General features: G+C 26.6%; 1 protein-coding gene and 1 non-coding gene across 2 annotated transcripts; both read left to right on the top strand.

Moving 5' to 3' along the window:
* The first annotated feature begins 3787 nt into the window (after positions 1-3787).
* On the top strand, positions 3788-15650 carry LOC111417310 (aminopeptidase N-like). Its single transcript, XM_023049539.2, has 8 exons — positions 3788-3820; positions 3874-4291; positions 4342-4494; positions 4549-5050; positions 13452-13608; positions 13661-14882; positions 14941-15010; positions 15063-15650. Exons 1-8 carry the CDS (start codon positions 3817-3819, stop codon positions 15264-15266), a joined length of 2730 nt encoding a protein of 909 aa, XP_022905307.2. The 5' UTR covers positions 3788-3816; the 3' UTR covers positions 15267-15650.
* A 4245-nt stretch (positions 15651-19895) lies between these two features.
* On the top strand, positions 19896-19979 carry TRNAL-UAA (transfer RNA leucine (anticodon UAA)). Its single transcript has one exon. It is a non-coding gene; the product is annotated as a tRNA-Leu (tRNA).
* Positions 19980-24830: the final 4851 nt, after the last annotated feature.

Below are 24830 nucleotides of genomic sequence, written 5' to 3'. Positions count from 1 at the left end.
TAAAAGTCGTTTCTTGATTCCTATAAATAAAGTCGATATGATTTTTTAAAATTTAATACATATTTTCGATTTTTGTTATAATTAAGCACTGATATTTTTCGATTTTACAAAGAAACTTTATCATTAAATGTAATACTTATTATACATAGACATGAAGATCAAAGTTTAACCTTTAATTCAAGATAAAAGTCGTTTCTTGGTTCCTATAAATAAAGTCGATATGATTTTTTAAAGTTATCAAATATTTTAGATTTTTACTATAATTAAGCATTGACATTTTTTAATTTTACAAAGAAACTTTATCATTAAATGTATTACTTATTATACATAGGTATGAAGACCAAAGCCTAAACATTAATTTCAGATAAAAGTCGTTTCTTAGTTCCTATAAATAAAGACGATACGATTTTTTAAAGTTTAACAAATGTTTTCGATATTTGCTATAATTACGCAATGAAATTTTTCAAGTTTATAAAGAAACTTTATCATCAAATGTATTACTTATTATACATAACTATGAAGACTAAAGCTTAAACTTTAATTTAAGGTAAAAGTCGTTCCTTATTTCCTATAAATAAAGTCGATATGATTTTTTAAAGTTTAACAAATATTTTCGATTTTTGCTATAATTAAACACTGACATTTTCTGATGTAACAAAGTAACTTTATCATCAAATGTAATACTTATTATACATAGACATGAAGATTAAAGTTTAAGCTTTAATTCAAGATAAAAGTAGTTTCTTGATTCCTATAAATAAAGTCGATACGATTTTTTAAAGTTTAACAAATATTTTCGATTTTTGCTATAATTAAGCACTGACATTTTCTGATGTAACAAAGAAACTTTATCATCAAATGTAATACTTATTATACATAGACATGAAGATCAAAGTTTAAGCTTTAATTCAAGATAAAAGTCGTTTCTTGATTCCTATAAATAAAGTCGATATGATTTTTTAAAGTTTAACAAATATTTTCGATCTTTGCTACAATTAAGCACTGACATTTTCTGATGTAACAAAGAAACTTTATCATCAAATGTAATACTTATTATACATAGACATGAAGATCAAAGTTTAAGCTTTAATTCAAGATAAAAGTCATTTCTTGATTCCTATAAATAAAGTCGATATGATTTTTTAAAGTTTAACAAATAGTTTCCATTTTTACTATAATTAAGCATTGACATTTTCTGATGTAATAAAGAAACTTTATCATCAAATGTAATACTTATTATACATAGACATGAAGATCAAAGTTTAAACTTTAATTTAAGGTAAAAGTCGTTCCTTAATTCCTATAAATAATGTCGATATGATTTTTTAAAGTTTAACAAATATTTTCGATTTTTGTTATAATTAAGCACTGACATTTTCTGATGTAACAAAGAAACTTTATCATCAAATGTAATACTTATTATACATAGACATCAAGATCAAAGTTTAAACTTTAATTTAAGGTAAAAGTCGTTCCTTAATTCCTATAAATAAAGTCGATATGATTTTTTAAAGTTTAACAAATATTTTCCATTTTTACTATAATTAATTTAATTTGACATTGACATTTTCTGATGTAACAAAGAAACTTTATCATCAAATGTAATACTTATTATACATAGACATGAAGATCAAAGTTTAAGCTTTAATTCAAGATAAAAGTCGTTTCTTGATTCCTATAAATAAAGTCGATACGATTTTTTAAAGTTTAACGAATATTTTCGATTTTTGCTATAATTAAGCAATGATATTTTCTGATGTAACAAAGAAACTTTATCATCAAATGTACTACTTCTTATACATAGCTATCAAGACTAAAGCTTAAACTTTAATTTAAGGTACAAGTCGTTCCTTAGTTCCTATAAATAAAGTCGATATGATTTTTTAAAGTTTAACAAATATTTTCGATTTTTGCTATAATTAAGCACTGACATTTTCTGATGTAACAAAGAAACTTTATCATCAAATGTAATACTTATTATACATAGACATCAAGATCAAAGTTTAAACTTTAATTTAAGGTAAAAGTCGTTCCTTAATTCCTATAAATAAAGTCGATATGATTTTTTAAAGTTTAACAAATATTTTCGATTTTTGCTATAATTAAGCACTGATATTTTTCGATTTTACAAAGAAACTTTATCATCAAATGTAATACTTATTATACATAGACATGAAGATCAAAGTTTAAGCTTTAATTCAAGATAAAAGTCGTTTCTTGATTCCTATAAATAAAGTCGATATGATTTTTAAAATTTAACAAATATTTTCGATTTTTACTATAATTAAGCATTGACATTTTCTGATGTAACAAAGAAACTTTATCATCAAATGTAATACTTATTATACATAGACATGAAGATCAAAGTTTAAGCTTTAATTCAAGATAAAAGTCGTTTCTTGATTCCTATAAATAAAGTCGATACGATTTTTTAAAGTTTAACAAATATTTTCGATTTTTGCTATAATTAAGCAATGATATTTTCTAATGTAACAAAGAAACTTTATCATCAAATGTACTACTTCTTATACATAGCTATCAAGACTAAAGCTTAAACTTTAATTTAAGGTACAAGTCGTTCCTTAGTTCCTATACATAAAGTCGATATGATTTTTTAAAGTTTAACAAATATTTTCGATTTTTACTATATTTAAGCACTGACATTTTTCGATTTTACAAAGAAACTTTATCATTAAATGTATTACTTATTATACATAGGTATGAAGACCAAAGCTTAAAGTTTAATTTAAGGTAAAAGTCGTTTCTGAATTCCTATAAATAAAGTAGATATGATTTTTTAAAGTTTAACAAATATTTTCGATTTTTACTACAATTAAACGTTAAAAACGAAAGTGTACTTCAAATTAATGAAAATAAAGTGACACCAGTCAGGGATAGAGATGTGTTTTTAGCTGAACAGAAAAAGGATGAATTCTGCTTATTAAATTAAAGATGAACATAATGATTTGAAAACTAATTATTTTATCGACAGCGATAACCTTTTATTTATATTGGGCGACTCAGGGAGAGAATTAATGGTTGTTCCTAAATCGTTAGTTCGAGAGGTTCTCAAGATTATCATGATTTACCATTCTCGGGTCTTTGTGGCCAGGCAAGAACATTGGCGCTAATCAAAGAAAGATTACTTTGGACATCTATGGCAAATAATGTTAAAAATTATTGTTTATGTTGTGCATCGTGTAACAGACTTGTTATAAATCGGTATTACTATGGTTTTTTTCAGATTCATCGGAAATATTGCTGAATTGACACTTAATAAACAACTTAATAAACATAAAAGAATGAGAAAATAAGATTTTGGTATGTTTTGAAAGTGTTTCAAAGATATCGAAATATATTATATATACTTACCTGTCAAAATGTTACTTGTTAATGGATTAAAATAATCCTTGGGATACTTATTAAGCATAAATAATTAAAACACAATGTTTCAAAGGTATCGACAAATAAAAATGTTTCTAAATGGTTAAAAATGTGCTCAGCATACTTAATAACCATAAATAAATTAAAAATCAAGTTATTGACGTTTTATCAAAGTGTTTCAATGGTATCAAAAAATAGAAATTGCTGGTTAGTGTGTGTCAAAATGTTACTAATCGATTAGAAACATTATCAAGATACATAATCATTGCGATTTTTTAATTTTTACCTCACGTGCTCAAAACTATACTCATAAATCTTAATTTATAATTATACAATCGAAATTTCTTAGTAAATAAAGATAAGATAAGCGAGATAAATGTATTGTTGCAATACTTTAATTCATTTATTTTGCTCGATTATTTGTACAACGAAATGGGTAAGCTTATTGTTTATTTATAATTGTCCAAAATAATATAATTTAATTTTTAGATTTCTTTATTAAAGTGCTATTTATTTTATTAACCACAACTTTTTCTGCAATACAATCTCAAAAATTACCCGAAACAGTGAAACCTGAAAATTATTATTTAACCATCGATACCGATTTGGTTACCTTAAGATTTTCTGGAACTGTTAAAATCGATGTTAAAGCTTCTTCTGTAACTAACATAATTTATTTGCATTCTAAAGATTTAACAATTCAAAATGTGACTTTATCGAATCAAAATACCCCCTTAGGAATTAGGCATTCTTTTAATACAACATCCGATTTATTAATTATTAATTCGGATACTCAATTAATGCCTACTTTTTCTTACCAAATAGAAATTAAATTTCAAGGTAATCTAGGTAAGGAAAATGTTGGATATTATCGCGCTTATTATTTAGATGAGAATAAAGTTAATAAGTAAGTTAAAAAAAATTTTTGGATTAATTAATTAGTTATTAATTTAATAGAACGATGGCTGTAACTCATTTAGAAGCTACAAACGCAAGGAGAGCTTTTCCATGCTTCGACCAACCCAATTTTAAAGCCAAATTCCAAATTAACCTAATCAGGCAAAAATCGCAAGTTACTTCATCTAATATGGATTTAGAAAAAACAGAAACGTAAATTAAATAAACATCCGCATTCTTAGGATATCATTTTAATTAATTTTTTAGAATAACAAACTCTAACAACGTAATGGACGTTTACAAAACAACATTAACAATGTCGACTTATCTCATTGCTTTTATGGTTTCTGAATACTCAAGTCTCAGTATGGAGGTTAACGGGAAAGTGTTTCGAACTTTTGGACGTCCGGAGCTTTTAATGCGCGGAGATGGTCTATACTCCTTAAAAATCGGTCCCGCGGCGATCGAACAAATGGAATATGCAACTGGAATTTCATATCCGTTAGCGAAAATGGATCAAGTTCCTGTTCCGAATGATTATTACAAAATCGGGGCAATGGAAAATTGGGGGATGGTTACTTATCGAGAACGAATGTTGATGTATAACAGCGATTTCTCAACGGCTCAAGAAAAACAAAAAGTCGCCACTATTATTGCCCACGAATTTGCACATCAATGGTTTGGGGATTTGGTTACGCCGGAATGGTGGAGTTATATTTGGTTAAATGAGGGATTTGCGACGTTTTTCGAACACTTTGCTACTGATTTGGTATGATACTTTTTTTGAGTCATATTTGAAAGATCGCGAATATGTAAGTTTAGTTTCGAATATATGATGATCGAGGATCATCAAACGGTGTTTCATCGGTGGTGTTTTTGGAGTTTATGGGATAAAAAGTTACTGTAGTTAATAGATTCGTTTAAAAATATAACAATTAATATTATTGATTAGCGTCTGTTCTGTCGAGATTACTTTTATTTGTTCTAGTTGTAATCATGATCATTTCTCCGAATACGTATAGAATATAATCACCTACGCTTCTGAAATATTGTTTATATGGGATGTTCCTTCAATCCAAAGTATTTTTAACATGGTCATCACTTCATGTCCACCGGAAGTAGACCACAAAATCGTTATTTTAAATGTTAAACATTTCAAATTTTCAATAATATTAGCTTATAGTTTTCATACCATACCATATCATAAACAAGAACCTTTAACCTTCAATTTAACAAATATATCATATCATTATCCTTAAAATACAGTCGACATGATTTTTTGAAAATTTCATATTATTTTTGATTTATAAATTTGACAATGTCTTCTTTAATATTTTTTTCCTGGGACTTTAACTATATTATCATATAATTTTGATATCATATCATAAACTAGAACCTATAAGCTTCAATTTGCCATACATATCATATCTTGATTCTTAAAAATGTAGAAGATATGATTTTTGAAAATTTCGTTAATTTTCATTTATAAATTCGACAATTTCTTCTTTAATATTGTTTTCCTGGAAATTTCAATAACATTATCTTAAATTTTTGTATCATGTCATAAACTAGAATCTTTAACCTTCAATTTAACAAATGTATGATATCATTATCCTTAAAAATACAGCCAACATGATTTTTTGAAAATATATTATTTTTTTGTTTTATAAATTTGATAATTTCTTCTTCAATATCTTTTTCCTGGGAATTTCAATTATATTATCTTATAATTTTTGTATCATATCATAAACTAGAAACTATAAGCTTCAATTTAACATACATATCATATCTTGACTCTTAAAAATGTAATGATCAAATTTTTTGAACATTTCGTTATTTTCCATTTATAAATTCGACAATTTCTTCTTTAACATTGTTTTCCTGGAAATTTTAATAATATTATCTTACAGTTTTTATATCATATCATAAACTAGAATCTTTATGCTTCAATTTAACAAATATATGATATCATTAACCTTAAAAATACAGCCGATATGTTTTTTTGAAAATATCATATTTTTTTGTTTTATAAATTTGACAATTTCTTCTTCAATATTTTTTCCTGTGAATTTCAATTATATTATCTTATAATTTTTGTATCATATCATAAACTAGAAACTATAAGCTTCAATTTAACATACATGTCATATCTTGACTCTTAAAAATGTAGTCCATCTAATTTTTTGAAAATTTCGTTATTTTCCATTTATAAATTCGACAATTTCTTCTTTAACAACGTTTTCCTGGAAAATTCAATAATATTATCTTACAGTTTTTATATCATATTATAAACTAGAATCTTTATGCTTCAATTTAAAAAATATATGATATCATCATCCTTAAAAATACAGCCGATATGTTTTTTTGAAAATATCATATTTTTTTGTTTTATAAATTTGACAATTTCTTCTTCAATATTTTTTCCTGGGAATTTTAATTATATTATCTTATAATTTTTGTGTCATATCATAAACTAGAAACTATAAGCTTCAATTTAACATACATATCATATCTCGACTCTTAAAAAGTAGTCGATCCAATTTTTTGAAAATTTCGTTATTTTCCATTTATAAATTCAACAATTTCTTCTTTAACATTGTTTTCCTGGAAATTTCAATAATATTATCTTACAGTTTTTATATCATATCTTTAACTAGAATCTTTATGCTTCAATTTAACAAATATATGATATCATTATCGTTAAAAATACGGCCGATATGATTTTTTGAAAATATCATATTTTTTTGTTTTATAAATTTGACAATTTCTTCTTCAACATTTTTTTCCTGGGATTTTTAAATATATTACCTTATAATTTTTGTTTAATATCATAAACTAGAACCTACAAGCATCAATTTAACATACATATCATATCTCGATTCTTAAAAATGTAGTCGATATGATTCTTTGAAAATTTCGTTATTTCTCATTTATAAATTCGTCAATTTCTTCTTTAACATTATTTTCCTGAAAATTTCAATAATATTATCTTACAGTTTTTGTATCATATCATAAACTAGAATCTCTATGCTTCAATTTAACAAATATATGATATCATTATCGTTAAATATACAGCCGATATGATTTTTTGAAAATATCATTTTTTTTGTTTTATAATTTTGACCATTTCTTCTTCAATATTTGTTTCCTGGGAATTTCAAACATATTATTATATAATTTTTGTATTATATCATAAACTAGAACCTATGAGCTTCAATTTAACATACATATCATATCTTGATCCTTAAAAATATAGACGATATGATTTTTGAAAATTTCGTTACTTTTCATTTATAAATTCGACAATTTCTTCTTTAATATTGTTTTCCTGGAAATTTAAATAACATTATCTTAAATTTTTGTATCATGTCATAAACTAGAATCTTTAAGCTTCAATTTAACAAATGTATGATATCATTATCCTTAAAAATACAGCCAACATGATTTTTGAAAAATGTCATATTTTTTTGTTTTATAAATTTGGCAATTTCATTTCAATATTTTTTCCTGGGAATTTCAATTATATTATCTTATAATTTCTGTATCATATCATAAACTAGAAACTATAAGCTTCAATTTAGCATACATATCATATCTTGACTCTTAAAAATGTCGATCTAATTTTTTGAAAATTTCGTTATTTTCCATTTATAAATTCGACAATTTCTTCTTTAACATTGTTTTCCTGAAAATTTCAATAATATTATCTTACAGTTTTTATATCATATTATAAACTAGAATCTTTATGCTTCAATTTAACAAATATATGATATCATTATCCTTAAAAATACAGCCGATATGATTTTTTGAAAATATCATATTTTTTTGTTTTATAAATTTGATAATTTCTTCTTCAATATCTTTTTCCTGGGAATTTCAATTATATTATCTTATAATTTTTGTATCATATCATAAACTAGCAACTATAAGCTTCAATTTAACATATATGTCATATCTTGATTCTTAAAAATGTAATGGATCTAATTTTTTTAAAATTTCGTTATTTTCCATTTATAAATTCGACAATTTCTTCTTTAACAACGTTTTCCTGGAAATTTCAATAATATTATCTTACAGATTTTATATCATATCATAAACTAGAATCTTTATGCTTCAATTTAACAAATATATGATATCATTATCCTTAAAAATGCAGCCGATATGATTCTTTGAAAATATTATATTTCTTTGTTTTATAAATTTGACAATTTCTTCTTCAACATTTTTTTCCTGAGATTTTCAATTATATTACCTTATAATTTTTGTTTAATATCATAAACTAGAACCTATAAGGATCAATTTAACATACATATCATATCTTGATTCTTAAAAATGTAGTCGATATGATGCTTTGAAATTTCGTTATTTTCCATTTATAAATTCGACAATTTCTTCTTTAACAACGTTTTCCTGGAAATTTCAATAATATTATCTTACAGTTTTTATATCATATCATTAACTAGAATCTTTATGCTTCAATATAACAACTATGTGATATCATTATCGTTAAAAATACAGCCGATATGATTTTTTGAAAATATCATATTTTTTTGTTTTATAAATTTGACAATTTCTTCTTCAATAGTTTTTTCCTGGGATTTTCAATCATGTTATCTTATAATTTTTGTATCATATCATAAACTAGAAACTATAAGCTTCAATTTAACATGCATATCATATCTTGACTCTTAAAAATGTAATGGATCTAATTTTTTGAAAATTTCGTTATTTTCCATTTATAAATTCGACAATTTCTTCTTTAACAACGTTTTCCTGAAAATTTCAATAATATTATCTTACAGTTTTTGTATCATATCATAAACTAGAATCTCTATGCTTCAACTTAACAAATATTTGATATCATTATCGTTAAATATACAGCCTATATGATTTTTTGAAAATATCATTTTTTTTTGTTTTATAATTTTGACCATTTCTTCTTCAATATTTGTTTCCTGGGAATTTCAAATATATTATTATATAATTTTTGTATTATATCATAAACTAGAACCTATGAGCTTCAATTTAACATACATATCATATCTTGATCCTTAAAAATATAGACAATATGATTTTTGAACATTTCGTTATTTTCCATTTATAAATTCGACAATTTCTTCTTTAACAACGTTTTCCTGAAAATTTCAATAATATTATCTTACAGTTTTTGTATCATATCATAAACTAGAATCTCTATGCTTCAACTTAACAAATATATGATATCATTATCGTTAAATATACAGCCGATATGATTTTTTGAAAATATCATTTTTTTTTGTTTTATAATTTTGACCATTTCTTCTTCAATATTTGTTTCCTGGGAATTTCAAATATATTATTATATAATTTTTGTATTATATCATAAACTAGAACCTATGAGCTTCAATTTAACATACATATCATATCTTGATCCTTAAAAATATAGACAATATGATTTTTGAACATTTCGTTATTTTCCATTTATATATTCGACAATTTCTTCTTTAACAACGTTTTCCTGAAAATTTCAATAATATTATCTTACAGTTTTTGTATCATATCATAAACTAGAATCTCTATGCTTCAACTTAACAAATATATGATATCATTATTGTTAAATATACAGCCGATATGATTTTTTGAAAATATCATTTTTTTTTGTTTTATAATTTTGACCATTTCTTCTTCAATATTTGTTTCCTGGGAATTTCAAATATATTATTATATAATTTTTGTATTATATCATAAACTAGAACCTATGAGCTTCAATTTAACATACATATCATATCTTGATCCTTAAAAATATAGACAATATGATTTTTGAAAATTTCGTTACTTTTCTATTATATTTTTTTCTTTTATAAATTTGACAATTTCTTCTTCAATATTTTTTCCTGATAATCTTGACTCTTAAAAATGTCGATCTAATTTTTTGAAAATTTCGTTATTTTCCATTTATAAATTCGACAATTTCTTCTTTAACATTCTTTTCCTGAAAATTTCAATAATATTATCTTACAGCTTTTGTATCATATCATAAACTAGAATCTTTAAGCTTCAAGTTAAGAAATATATGATATCATTATCCTTAAAAATACAGCCGATATGATTTTTTGAAAATATTATATTTTTTTCTTTTATAAATTTGACAATTTCTTCTTCAATATTTTTTCCTGATAATTTTTGTATCATATCATAAACTAGAAACTATAAGCTTCAATTTAACATACATATCATATCTTGACTCTTAAAAATGTAGTCGATCTAATTTTTTGAAAATTTCGTTATTTCCATTTATAAATTCGACAATTTCTTCTTTAACATTGTTTTCCTGGAAATTTTAATAATATTATCTTACAGTTTTTATATCATATTTCAATTTAACAAATATATGATATCATTATCCTTGAAAGTACAGCCGATATGATTTTTTGAAAATATCATATTTTTTTTCTATAAATTTGACAATTTCTTCTTCAATAGTTTTTTCCTGGGAATTTCAATCATGTTATCTTATAATTTTTGTATCATATCGTAAACTAGAAACTATAAGCTTCAATTTAACACGCATATCATATCTTGACTCTTAAAAATGTAATGGATTTAATTTTTTGAAAATTTTGTTATTTTCCATTTATAAATTCGTCAATTTCTTCTTTAACATTGTTTCAATAATTTCAATAATATTATCTTACAGTTTTTGTATCATATCATAAACTAGAATCTTTATGCTTCAATTTAACAAATATATGATATCATTATCGTTAAAAATACAGCCGATATAATTTTTTGAAAATATCATATTTTTTTGTTTTATAAATTTAACAATTTCTTCTTCAATATTTTTTTCCTGGGATTTTCAATAATATTGTATTGTAATTTTTGTTTAATATCATAAACTAGAAACTATAAGCATCAATTTAACATACATATCATAGCTTGACTCTTAAAAATGTAGTCGATATGATTTTTTGAAAATGTCGTTATTCTCATTTATAAATTCGTCAATTTCTTCTTTAACATTGTTTTCCTGAAAATTTCAATAATATTATCTTACAGTTTTTGTATCATATCATAAACTAGAATCTTTATGCTTCAATTTAACAAATATATGATATCATTATCGTTAAAAATACAGCCGATATGATTTTTTAAAAATAGCATAATTTTTTGTTTTATAAATTTGACAATTTCTTCTTCAATATTTTTTTCCCGGGAATTTCAATTATATTATCTTATAATTTTTGTATTATATTATTAACTAGAACCTATAAGCATCAAGTTAACATACATATCATAGCTTGACTCTTAAAAATGTAGTGGATCTAGTTTTCTGAAAATATCGTTATTTTCCATTTATAAATTCGTCAATTTCTTCTTTAACATTGGTTTCCTGAAAATTTCAATAATATTATCTTACAGGTTTTATATCATATCATAAACTAGAATCTTTATGCTTCAATTTAACAAATATATGATATCATTATCGTTAAAAATACAGCCGATATGATTTTTTGAAAATATCATATTTTTTTGTTTTATAAATTTGACAATTTCTTCTTCAATATTGTTTTTCTAGGATTTTCAATAATATTGTATTGTAATTTTTGTTTAATATCATAAACCAAAACTTATAAGCATCAATTTAACATACATATCACATCTTGAGTTTTAAAAATGTAGTCGATATGATTTTTTGAAAATTTCGTTATTTCTCATTTATAAATTCGTCAATTTCTTCGTTAACATTGCTTTCCTGAAAATTTCAATAATATTATCTTACTATTTTTTAAACAATTAATCTTTATTAAATTAGCTTTAAAACGATCATTATCTCCTCATCATATCTTATTTCGTTCTTAAGATACGATCTTTTAAATTTCAACTTAATAAATTAAGCAATCAAATATGTTGAGTTGGATTTAAAAAATCATAAGAGCGATGTTTATGGGAATTAAGAAATTATTTTTCGCACAATTAATCTCTATTAAATTTGCTTTAAAATGATCGCCATTTCATCATTCTACCTCAATTCGTTCTTAAGATACGATCTTTTAAATTTCAACTTAATAAATTAAGCAATCAAATATGTTGAGTTAGATTTAAAAAATCATAACAACGATGTTTATGGGAATTAAGAAATTATTTTTTGCACAATTAATCTTTATTAAATTTGCTTTAAAATGATCGCCATTTCATCATTCTATCTCAATTCGTTCTTAAGATACGACTTTTTAAATTTCTACTTGATAAATTAAGCAATCAAATATGTTGAGTTGAATTTCAAAAATCATAACAACGATGTTTATGGGAATTAAGAAATTATTTTTTGCACAATTAATCTTTATTAAATTTGCTATAAAATGATCGCCATTTCATCATTCTACCTCAATTCGTTCTTAAGATACGATCTTTTAAATTTCTATTTAATAAATTAAGCAATCAAATATGTTGAGTTGGATTTAAAAAATCATAACAACGATGTTTATGGGAATTAAGAAATTATTTTTTGCACAATTAATCTTTATTAAATTTGCTATAAAATGATCGCCATTTCATCATTCTACCTCAATTCGTTCTTAAGATACGATCTTTTAAATTTCTACTTAATAAATTAAACAATCAAATATGTTGAGTTGGATTTAAAAAATCATAACAGCGATGTTTATGGAAATTAAGAAATTATTTTTTGCACAATTAATCTTTATTAAATTTGCTATAAAATGATCGCCATTTCATCATTCTACCTCAATTCGTTCTTAAGATACGATCTTTTAAATTTCTACTTAATAAATTAAACAATCAAATATGTTGAATTGGATTTAAAAAATCATAACAGCGATGTTTATGGGAATTAAGAAATTATTTTTTGCACAATTAATCTTTATTAAATTTGCTATAAAATGATCGCCATTTCATCATTCTATCTCAATTCGTTCTTAAGATACGACTTTTTAAATTTCTACTTAATAAATTAAACAATCAAATATATTGAGTTGGATTTAAAAAATCATAACAGCGATGTTTATGGGAATTAAGAAATTATTTTTTGCACAATTAATCTTTATTAAATTTGCTTTAAAATGATCGCCGTTTCATCATTTTATCTCAATTCATTCTTAAGATACGACTTTTTAAATTTGTACTTTCAAAACTTACTTAATTATTTATTATTAATTAATTGTATTTAGATTGAAACCTCTTGGGATTTGGACCTACAATTCATCACCGAAATATTTCAACCCGCTTTAGACGCCGATTCTCTCGAAAACAGCAGACCAATGACGAGAGAAGTCGAAACCACCGATGAAATCGCAGGAATTTACGACACGATTGTTTACGAAAAAGGTGATTTAATTCTTTATAACTTTATATTTTATGCTTTTATATTTATTTTTAGCCGCTTCCGTTCTTAGAATGACGGAACGCCTTTTAGGGTCAGCATTTTTCTTGATCAACCTCCGCAGTTATCTTAACTTGAACATGTTCGGCAACGTAAATCCAACGAAACTTTATGAAAGCCTACAAAGACCTACAGATAATATTAATATAAGCGAATTTTTAAAAAGTTGGGAGACGCAAGCTGGGTATCCGGTTGTAACGGTTACAAGAAAATATGGTGTTGGTAATGTTGTGTCAATTACTTTAGAACAAGAACGATTTCTTATTAACAAAGAAAACTCAAGTTCAACTGCACAAAGTTTATGGCAAATTCCACTCAATTATTTCACCCAATCGAGTATAGGGAGTTCTCCTTATATTTGGTTAAACTCAAGATCGGCATCAATAACGCTTAATTTAAAAGAATTCAACGATAATACTTGGATTGTTTTTAATGATTATCGTAAAGGGTTTTATCGAGTGAATTACGACGAAAGAAATTGGAGGATGCTTATAACGGATAACAATATGTACAATTTTAACCTCAGAGTCGAAAATCGAGCCCAATTAATCGACGACTCATTTAATTTAGCACGAGGAGGTTACTTAAACTACACAATTCCTTTAGAATTAGGAGAAAAAATAAAAAAAGAAACTCATTATGTTCCAATTTCAACTTTCAACACAGTTTTGAGTTATTTAGATCGCTTATCAACGGGGCATTCGCATCACAAAAACATAAAAAGTTACGCTATTAATTGTTTAGAACCAATTTATAACAAATATGGTTTTGTTATTAATCGAAATGATGAACATTTAAGTAAATTGATTAAGAATAATGTTAATGAGGCGTTGTGCAAATATGGATTTGAGAAATGTTTGAATGAAAGTAAAGTTTATTTCGATAAATGGATTGATGGGGGTGAAATGATTCAACCGGATATGCAATCTTACGTTTATTGTTATGGGTTGAAAAAGAATCCGGAAAAAATTGAAACCGTTTTTGAAAAATACGCAAATTCGAGTGAATATAATGAAAAAATTAGGATTGCGAATGGATTGGGTTGCGTTGGGACTAATTCAAGTTTCAATACGTTGCTAAACAACTTGATTAATCAAAACGTTTTGTCGCAAAACGATAAATTAACCGCTATTAATTCGATTTTGAATAATAATGGAGACGATGGTGTTAAATTCTTTTTGGAATACTTAGACCAAAATTTCACCCAAATCAACACAAAGTAATTTATTTATTAATAAAATAATTTTTTTAATTTATTAATAATTATTTTATTGTAGAATTGGAAGTGTTTCAACAATTATTTCTAATCTCGCAGCTAGAATGACTACACAACAACACATTGATTTGGTAATCTCATTTCATTTCTCCTTTTTTGTCTTAATAAAAACTTTCTTTTTAGTTTAATTCATTTGAATCCCACAATTCCGCTTCGTTTACACCGTCTTTAAAACAAGTTGTTGCTAATGCAAAGGAAACTGGGAAAAAGAATTTAAATTGGATGAACGAAAATAAAAAGGATATTACGTTGTATGTGGGATCATCTTCGATGATTTATATCTCATTTTATCTTTTAATAACGTCCATTATGATTCAAATCTTTTAGATAAAAAATTAATTTTGTGTAGTTAAAAATTAAATTATATATTTTAAAAAATCGCCTATGGTGGAGTTCTGTTTGTAGAGAAATGATTTTTATTTTAAATTGAAGCTAAAACTATCTTCTTTAAAAGGATGTATACCACTTTACCACTTTATTTTAATTAGCCATGAAAATAATGTTTGTCGATAGAGTTGCAATTTTGTTTGTATTATAATCTGTAAAGGTAAAACGTCAAACTTTAAACAATCATACCAGATTTATTTTTAATGATTAAGACTTGGTTTTTGTACTAAATTAAAGGTAAAACTGTCTTCTTTAAAATGATATATACCACTTTACCGTTTTATTTCAATTATCCATAAAAATAATATTTTTCTTAAGAGTTTTTTTGAAAAATTTTTGCTATAATTAAGTATTGACATTTTACGAGTTTACAAAGCTAAAACTATCCTCTTTAAAATGCTCTATATACTATCGTATAGTATATACCACTTTACAGTTTTATTTCAATTATCTATAAAAATAATATTTCTCGAAAGTTTTTTTGAAAAAATTTTGCTATAAGTATTGACATTTTTCGATTTTACAAAGAAACTTTATCATCAAATGTATTACTTATTATACATAGACATGAAGATCAAAGTTTAAGCTTTAATTCAAGATAAAAGTCGTTTCTTGATTCCTATAAATAAAGTCGATATGATTTTCTAAAGTTTAACAAATATTTTCGTTTTTTGCTATAATTAAGCACTGACATTTTTCGATTTTACAAAGAAACTTTATCATCAAATGTATTACTTATTATACATAGACATGAAGATCAAAGTTTAAACTTTAATTCAAGATAAAAGTCGTTTCTTAGTTCCTATAAATAAACTAGATATGATTTTTTAAATTTTATTAAATATTTTCGATTTTTGCTATAATTAAGCAATGACATTTTTCGATTTTACAACGAAACTTTATCATCAAATGTATTACTTATTATACATAGACATGAAGATCAAAGTTTAAGCTTTAATTCAAGATAAAAGTCGTTTCTTAGTTCCTGTAAATAAAGTAGATATGATTTTTTAAATTTTATTAAATATTTTCGATTTTTGCTATAATTAAGCAATGACATTTTTCGATTTCACAACGAAACTTTATCATCAAATGTGTTACTTATTATACATAGACATGAAGATCAAAGTTTAAGCTTTAATTCAAGATAAAAGTCGCTTCTTAGTTCCTATAAATAAAGTAGATACGATTTTTTAATAAATACATTCGATTTTTGCTATAATTAAGCAATGACATTTTTTGATTTTACAATGAAACTTTATCATCAAATGTATTACTTATTATACATATAGATGAAGACCAATGCTTAAACTTTAATTTAAGATAAAAATCGTTTCTTAGTTCCCATAAATAAAGTAGATATGATTTTTTAAATTTTAATAAATATTTTCGATTTTTGCTATAATTAAGCAATGACATTCTTCAATTTTACAATGCAACTTTATCATCAAATGTATTACTTATTATACGTACGTACGAAGATCAAAGCTTAAACTTTAATTTAAGATGAAAGTCGTTTCTTAGTTCCTATAAATAAAGTCAATATGTATCTATATTTCTCTACGGATTTTTAACAATTCCAGTGTCAGTTGCTACAGCAGAGGGATCATTTTAAAAATTAAAGATAATTCAAAATTAACTGCGGTCTACTCCGGAATAAGATAGATTGGCAAATATAGATTTAGTAGTAGGGCAATTTGCTAAACACAAAGCCAGACAAGCTCAGTTTCTGTAAGATGCATTTCAATATAATATATGTATTTTCTTATTAATTTTTTGTTAACGTGGTCCACATAATGATGATCATAAAGTTATATTATTTTATGTAAATATTATTTATTTAAAAATATAAACAGTGTAAATCTGAAATAAAAATCTTTAAAAAATTGCAAAATTTTAATTGAAAAAGATTAGAAATGAAGTACGTATTTTTAAAAATTAATTCTGTGTAAAGCTAAAAAATAAATTATGTATTTTAACAAATCGCCCTTGGTGGAGTTTTGTTTGTAGAAAAACAGCTTTTATTTTAAATTAAAGCTAAAAGTATCTTCTTTAAATTGATATACACCACTTTAGTGTTTTATTATAATTATCAAAGAAAATAATGTTTTTCGAAAGAGTTGCAATTTTTATTACAAACTAATCTATTAAGGAGAAATGTCAAACTTTAAACAATTATATCAGATTTCTTTTTAACGATTAAGAACTAGTTTTTGTGCCAAATTAAAGCTAAAACTATCTTCTTTAAAACGATATATTTACCGTTTTATTATAATTATCCTCAAAAATAATTTTTTTTTGAAAGAGTTGCAATGTTGATTTTAATCTAATCTATTAATGAGAAATGTCAAACTTTAAACAATCACATCAGATTTGTTTTTAACGATTAAGAACTAGTTTTTGTGCCAAATTAAAGCTAAAACTATCTTCTTTAAAACGATATATACCACATTACCGTTTTATTATAATTATCCTCCAAAATGATTTTTTTTTTAAAGAGTTGCAATTTTGATTTTAATCTAATTTGTTAAGGAGAAATATCAAACTTTAGACAATCACATCAAATTTGTTTTTAATGATTAAGAACTAGTTTTTGTATTAAATTAAAGCTAAAGGTATCCTCTTTAAAACGATATATACCACTGTATATGTCGTATGTTGCTGATGTTATTTATTAAGAAAAATGGCTCTTCATGCAACCTTTCCCATAAAGGCCAACTAAACAACGTCTTAGCTCCAGAATTAGTCAACGAATAGAGACGTGTTAAATAACAAGAATTTGTGTATTTTTTTCTGTAGTTTCCCATGGAATTGTTTCTATACAAGATACACATTCTGAATTTACATACCATATTGTTTATATTCATAACATTTTGCTTTTGCGCATTGTGATTTGTTTCTGCACATATCATTATTATGGTTTTCAGTATATTTTGCTAATGCGTATAGTATTTGGCTTCTGTATATAATATGTGTTTATGCCCAAGATATACATCAAGGTAATAGCTCACAGACGTTTTCCAAAATACATGGAATGATTAGTTTGTTTCATATTTAACTCAACATAGTCCTCACAAATTTTGCATTCATAATTCATCACACCAAAATCATTCCAATCATCTTCACCCAGTCCTATCCTCTTCATCTCCACATTGATATCCTTTATTCATTTTTTCCTAGGCCTACCTCTTTTGTTTTTTCTGTTTCTTCTGCTGGCACCCAGTTCCAAACCTTAAGTGGGATTCTCTGTTTAATCATTCGGCGTAGATGTCCATACCATTTTAGTTGCTTTTCATTTGTAATGTCTATTATGGAGTTTTGTGCCGTCATTCTTCTTCTTATTTCCTCATTTTCAACTCGGTCCTGCATCGTTATGCCGCAGCATCTTCTCCAAAACATCATCTCTGTTGCTAGCACTCTTCGAGTTGAGTCTTTGTCTCTCACCTACACTTCTGACCCATACGTCATTAATGGTTATAATGGCCCTAAAAATATTTTTCTTCGTTAGTATCGTTAGGTTATTATACCACGGAATCGAATGCATTGTCTTTATCGCTTTCTTTTCCTCTGCAAATTTTCCTCATTACATCTTTATTGTCCTTTCCGTCTTCGTATTGTATCTCCTTTCTCGTTCCTCCAATTACCATAATATATTGGGTATTATCTCTGTTCATTTCTAACCCCATTTATTGTATTCTTCTTCTATTTTATTTAGCATATACCTCATATTCCCATCGGTTGCATTTCCTTTTCCAATGTTTTATTATTGACTGGATATAGATCTTGAATATTGTGTGAGAGGTAGCATCCCTGTTTGACGCCTGACGGAGGACAGAATGCATCAGTTGTGTTTTCCTATCTCAACCTCTGCCGCGTTATCAGCTCTGTATAACGCTTTCACAGCATGGATGTCAGTTCTGTCGATGCCTGCATCTGTCAAAGCAATCCATAATTTTTGAAGCTGGACAAATTCGAACATTATTCTCAGATCTATATATGCAATATGTATTTCTTGTATAGTTGTCTAAGTGTGAATAAATGATCTACGTAAGATCTTCCAGGTCTGAAAGCACTTTGTTCCTCTTTCTCCTAAATTTCTCTTTCTATTCTAGCTTTCAGGACTCGTCCGTATAATTTTCCAAGTGATGAGTCATCACTGATGTAAGTGTAACGTCATCAGTGATGACCCTTTGTAATTCCCGCACTCCTTCCTATTTTCTCTGTTGTATATGGGGATTATTTGTGACTTTTTCCAATATAGTATGATTTCTAACAGGAAAAGCTAACGATGGGGTTGTCATGGAAATAGAACACAGTTTACTGAAGCCCAGGTTATAATCTTTGAGATTGTTTTAGGTATCTCTTCTTTCTTAATGACATGCGCAGTTCGGATGAACATTAACATGTTTTTAGATTAATTTAACTATACATTTGATTTCTATTTTGATACCGAATTTCGACGCGATTACAACACTTCATTTTGGTAGATATGAGTACGTAAAAAAATTAAAACAAATTATAAAGAAGAACACGAACGCAATTAAGCTATATATTTGAAATAACTTTGAAGTCAGGTTGGCCGAGCGGTCTAAGGCGCCAGATTTAAGCTCTGGTTCCCAAACGGGAGCGTGGGTTCGAACCCCACACCTGACAAAATCTTTTTTTTATTGTGTTTGGAAGTATGTACTTTTTTAAATTTTATAATTCTTAATAAAATGTTGTTATTTATTTTCTTATGTTGTGTTCATTATATATAAATGATAATGATAACTCGTAAATTGTTGAATCAATACAGTTGTATAAAAAGCACGTGCTTTATTATCTCCTGAACGATAAAACATACTTGATAAAATATTCCATTAATGACGCAACACCTAGCCCAAATTATACAGGGTGTTTCATGAGGAATGGTACATACGTTAATATGTTATACATTTGTTTATTTTAAGCAGATAATTATATTGACGGCAGTAGTGAGCAGGGGCCCCATTGTGCTGGAAGAACATATTGGCTCTGGTAGGCAAAGGAATATCTTCTAACAGTATTGGAAGCTCATTGCACAAGAACTCTAAATATCTGTCCGCTGTTAGACGCTCGGGTAGTACGAAAGGCCGAATTAAGTTATTGTCAATCATTCCACAATATACATTTACAGAGAATTTTACCTTAAAATTTGTTTCAACACTGGCATGCGGATTAATCTCAGACCAACGGTGATCATTTCGACTGTTATTGATAAAAAGTATCACAGGAACCAAGCGGCGCGGCGCACAGTGTTAGGAAATTATGAATATCTGGCCAAAAATCTAATTACAACTAAATGAAGTTGAAAATGTTTAATATCATTATCATATCTCCTTAATGGTTAGCTAGGATTTATTTCATCTAAAACAGTGATTAAAACAAAATTAGGATTTTGAAACGAATATTTGGAAATAAAAGCGACACAAAAGTTTTGTTGTGGGTTGGGTTGGATGTTCAAGCTAATGTAACTCCGAAAACATGGTACATTTATTTCATGTACCCTAACAATAAGTGATATACACTTATATACTATAATATATGTATACAGCGTGTCTCACGTAACTGGTTCGTTAAAACTTTTTAAGGTTTCACTATTCATAGAGGTTTGAAATTTTGACATCATAGGTTGTTCATTCGGAACTTTCGATCTAAAACATTTTCAAGATAGCTGCCACTTCCGGTCTACCGGAAGTAGACCATAACTTCGTTATTTTAAATGGAATGTTACAGTTTTTATTACACTTTTTAATTGTACATAAAAAAATATGTTGACTATTAAAAAACAATGAAAGACAATATAAAATTAGACAAAATTAGACAATTAAATACAAATAGTGGACCCTAAAAAAGTTCTAACGAACCAGTTACGTGAGACACCTGTATACACTGTGTACATAAAGTATGAAATCAATTCGATAAAAATTTGAAGGATATTCTGCCAGAAGAAATTCTTGAATATCTATGTTATATTTTTTAACGCGCATTTTTTGAGGTAAAATTGAAATGTACAGGTGTCCCAAAATTGAGATACCATATGTTGACATTTTAAAATAGGAACCCCATTTTTTTGTTGCATTTATGGATTCTACGTAACTTCTAAGTATTTTTCATGTAGCTGTCTTCGAAAAAATAGCAATTAAAAAATACTGTTACTGTTTTATTTGCAATAATAGAGTAAACTACGCTATTCTCTGTTTCTGTGCTAATTTGTGACAAATGTTTAATAATGTAATGATAACCATAAATTATGTTTTAACTCATAAGCATATTTAGTATTTTAGCATACTGTTTTAAAATTTTTTTTATAACTACATTTATTTTTCTTCGTCCTCACTGTGTTTTACAATTTCAATATTAGTTGCAATTGATGATAAAAAATTATTTCTTTCTTCATCATTTTCAAAGCAGAGAAGGCTTATAAGTTCTTCCGAGAAACCTGTATTATTTCTTGATTTCTTGCTATGAAATGATGTTATAATTAATAAATTTTTTAATGCCGTACAAAATTAGTACATAAATAGCACTAAATTATGGCACTATGAAAATGCTGATATCTTAAAAGGGGGGTGTAACTGGACGTCCAGCTACACCCCCCACTTTGATATATATAAAAAATATACTAAATGATTAGTACAAAAATTTTTAATGCCGTACAAAATTAGTACATAAATAGCACAAAACGGTGGTACCATCAAAATGCTGATATCTTAAAAGGGGGGTGTAACTGACCGTTCAGCTACACCACCCACTTTGATATATATAAAAAATATACTAAATGATTAGTACAAAATTTTTTAATGTGGTACAAAATTAGTACAAAATTATGGCACTATCAAAATGCTGGTATCTTAAAAGGGTGGTTGTATATGGAGGGAGGGGGTGTAACTGAACGATCAGCTAGCTTTGACCCCCCACTTTGACATACAGTGCTAGCGTAAAGTAACCCCCCCCCCTTTTTAACTTCCGAACAGATTCAGATATCAATATGAGCAAAAATACGTCAGGTTCTATATTTTATCAGCACAAATATTGTCTTATGGAAAATTTTGTTATCACTTTTAGTTTTTCTGGAAAATGGATCCACTTTGTTTTTTTAAATGGAACACTCAGTATATTATGGTATCTTCCGAAAGATGAAACCAATACGAATCCAACGGTACCTCACAATCAAATATCGGTTTATTAGTTTTTCGCATAAAAATTAAACAAAATGCGGAATTTCGCCGGAAAAACCAACGTATCTTCGTCGACTACCTGTCGAAATGCAATCGGCCAGTTAAATGATGGACAGTAGGTTAACGGTAGGTATACGCTCGAGCTAAGACAGATTTAAAATTGATAGTTCCCTTACTTATTTTTGAAGTATATTAAATTTATGAATTAATCATATTTTATCAAAAAATATTTATAAAGAAAAAAATCAAAGTCAATATAAGAAATGAAATTTTTTTATTAACGATTTTGCCGTATCGGTTGAAAAATTGGCTTAGTGTTGTTATTGAATAATAAAAGAATTTTTTATTTATTAAGAACAAACATTTTTGTAGTGTTTCCTCTCTCACACGGCTTAACATGTGATGATCAATATTTTGGCAGACGTCAATAATTTTTTGTTTTAAATCCTCAATACTGGCCAGCGAAATTTCATATACCTTGGATTTTAAATAACACCATAAAAAGAAATCTAAAGGTGTCAGATCTTGTGATCTTGCTGGCCATTCAATCGGCCCACGTCGACCGATCTACCGTCCATTAAAATTTGTATCAAGATAATTTCGTACCATTGTCGCATAATGTGGAGGAGCCATTTCAAAATCGTCAGGATTCTGGTGTACAATTTGCAAAAGACTTGGATTAATATCTTCTAATAATCTTAAATACAATTCCGGTCTTATTTTCGGTTAGGAATATTGGTCTCACGATGTGATTTCCCAATATGCCTGTCCAAACATTTATTTTCTTCGGAAATTGAGTGTTAACTTCACGATATTCATGTGGATTAAAATCACTCTAGTAACGTACATTTTGCCGATGCAATTTTTCATCCAAAAAGAAAGTACATTCATCACTGAAACAAATCTAAAAATGTTTCCCCGCCGTTGTTGGACCCACATCACACGTTGATGCGATAGCAGCAGACGACATCATGCACGCATTAACTACTTCTGTTAACATCTGCACTTGTGTGTCTTCAGAAATCGAACGACGACCAGTTCTTTTGCGGTCTTCGACGCTTCCAGTTTCCAAAAACTTATTTACAAGTTCTCTTAAATATTTTCGACTAATTGGATGTTCAGGAAATCGTTCATTAAATTGTCGCCCTGTTTCATGTACAGGGTGGGCAAATTTGGGTGTTATTATAGGCTATCCCAAAAACTATAAGAGATACGAAAAAAGTAGGTGCATTGTTTCGGTCTCTTTTTTCGAGGCTAATCCAATCCCGCAAAGACCAAATCTCTATCTTCTTTTGTTTTTAAGTTATGGCTGAAAAGTCAAATTTTAGCGACTATAAGTGATTATGATGTTATTGAAAAGAGCATATTTTTAGCTTTCCAATGATATATCGCACGCATCATGTATCTGCAGAAAATAAGCGTTATTTTTCAATTCTAAAATATTAAAGATTAAAATTAAAATTTTTAACTATAGTAGGCAAGGAAAATGATAAATGCTACTTAGTTACTATAGCAATGTGAGTTTATTTGTCATTTTATTCATGAATTTTACGAAACGAGTTTCCCATTTAAGAAGTTCCGCATTATCTTTAAATAAAACCATAAAAGTAAATATAGAATATATTGGAGTCCGCTTTGAAGATGATACATAAGTCTTCATATTCCAGTGTATCACTCACAAACTGGGAGTCCGCTCCCAGTTTATGATCCCTAATTTTCCTCTATCTCACCCAATTTCAAAAGAAAAAATAACTGATATCAAAAAACTTCTAAATCGTATGTTTGGGGAAAACTGAGAAAATACTACCGAAAACTTCATTCATGGATTGCAAACTGTTCTAACCTTACAACCAGTAAGTTTGGCAGAAGAAGATGACAGTTTCTGACTGTTTAGTTCCTGAAGTTGTCCATATTTAATTATTCATTAATTAATACATTTCTTGTATTTTTAATAAACAAACTTTACTTGCTAACCATTTTTTATTGGTGAACAAAGTCAGGGATAAGATGCTGAGAAATTTAAATTAACTATTCAAAGTTTTTATTCGTTGGTACAAAACCAACTTTATCCTGAATAATGGTACAAAACCAACTGTATTCTGTCATATTCATGTCATATTTATTGTCCGGACACGCCTACTATAATCAAAATTTTGAACCATAGCGCTTACTATTTTGGAATTGAAAATTAACGCTTATTTTCTGCAAATACACCATACATGCGATACATCATTGGAAAGCTAAAAGTATGCTCTTTTCAGTAACATCATAATCAAGTATAGTTTGTATTTAAAAAAACAACTTT

This window comes from Onthophagus taurus, chromosome 3 (genome assembly GCF_036711975.1).
Source record: "Onthophagus taurus isolate NC chromosome 3, IU_Otau_3.0, whole genome shotgun sequence".
Taxonomy (NCBI): Eukaryota; Metazoa; Arthropoda; class Insecta; order Coleoptera; family Scarabaeidae; genus Onthophagus; species Onthophagus taurus.
Note: the sequence above shows the minus strand (reverse complement) of the source record. Positions and strands in the feature narration are given on the sequence as shown.

What these genes read in the sequence shown, in the direction of transcription:
- LOC111417310 (XM_023049539.2), top strand. An exon ending in GATTTAGAAAAAACAGAAAC is followed by an intron (nt 4,495 to 4,548) that starts GTAAATTAAATA and finishes TTAATTTTTTAG; the next exon opens with AATAACAAACTCTAACAACG. An exon ending in CACGATTGTTTACGAAAAAG is followed by an intron (nt 13,609 to 13,660) that starts GTGATTTAATTC and finishes ATTTATTTTTAG; the next exon opens with CCGCTTCCGTTCTTAGAATG.